Below are 889 nucleotides of genomic sequence, written 5' to 3' on the forward strand. Positions count from 1 at the left end.
CGAAGACTCCAGGTCATTTTCTGAAAGTGCAACTTTACCTCCGGATTGGGGGCTTGGGATAAGGAGAAGCCAAACTGTGTCTTCAGGGGCTGTTACATCAGATGAGTGTTCACCTCGTCATGTTGGTCGCTGGTCCGTTTTGGACAGGAGGTCCAGTTGGCATGAGGAAGATATGAATGGAAGATTTAAAAGCACAGATGACTGGAAGACTGCTACCACACGCTCTGAGCGGCTTTACAAAGACAGACGAGGCACTCTCCATGTTGCCAATCAGCCCCCAGGCTACATGGATGACCGAGACAGCCACCCAAGTGAGTCCACATCTGAACACGAACATCACCAACGCCGCAGCAATGACACCGAGTCCCATGATGATGGAAGGAGAGGTGCAGCCAGGCCGTGGACCAGCTCAGGTTCAGAGAGCGCTTATGAGACAATACGCGAGAGGCACAGACACGTTGATGAAGCACTGGCCTCTAGCTTTGAGTTTTACTCCACCTCACCTAGGGATGCTAGACTGCTAGGCTACATGTCAAGTGATGCAGCTAAAGATGAGGTGACATATATTATCTTTGCCATAATTTGCATAACTTAACATGATATGCATATCCAATAAAACTAGATTTATCCAAATTCAAAGACTCCTGTTATCACTAAAGGAAACATGATTTTGGGCTTTCTGTTTTCTCAGGAAGCAGATGAGGTAGATGAACCAGTTCAGGATGAGTCTCAGGCAGACCAGATGTTGAGTGCTGCTTCAAGTGAGCAGTTGTCAACAGGCAGACCAGTTCCCTCAAAGAAGAGGGTTTTACGGCAACAGCACACAGAAGAGCAGAACTCCACACTTTCCAGTCATACAGGTGCAGAATCAGACCAGGACCAGATTGTG

The 889-nt window shown here is 47.9% G+C and overlaps 1 protein-coding gene across 1 annotated transcript in view; it reads left to right on the forward strand.

The window, feature by feature from the left end:
* LOC119582020 overlaps positions 1-889 on the forward strand; it is a gene marked incomplete in the record, with an annotated part of 12,497 nt that overhangs the window by 4,759 nt on the left and 6,849 nt on the right. Inside the window, 2 exon segments of the mRNA XM_037930223.1 lie at positions 1-556; positions 692-860. Coding sequence (XP_037786151.1) covers positions 1-556; positions 692-860 — 725 coding nt within the window.

This window comes from Penaeus monodon, chromosome 15 (genome assembly GCF_015228065.2).
Source record: "Penaeus monodon isolate SGIC_2016 chromosome 15, NSTDA_Pmon_1, whole genome shotgun sequence".
Taxonomy (NCBI): domain Eukaryota; kingdom Metazoa; phylum Arthropoda; class Malacostraca; order Decapoda; family Penaeidae; genus Penaeus; species Penaeus monodon.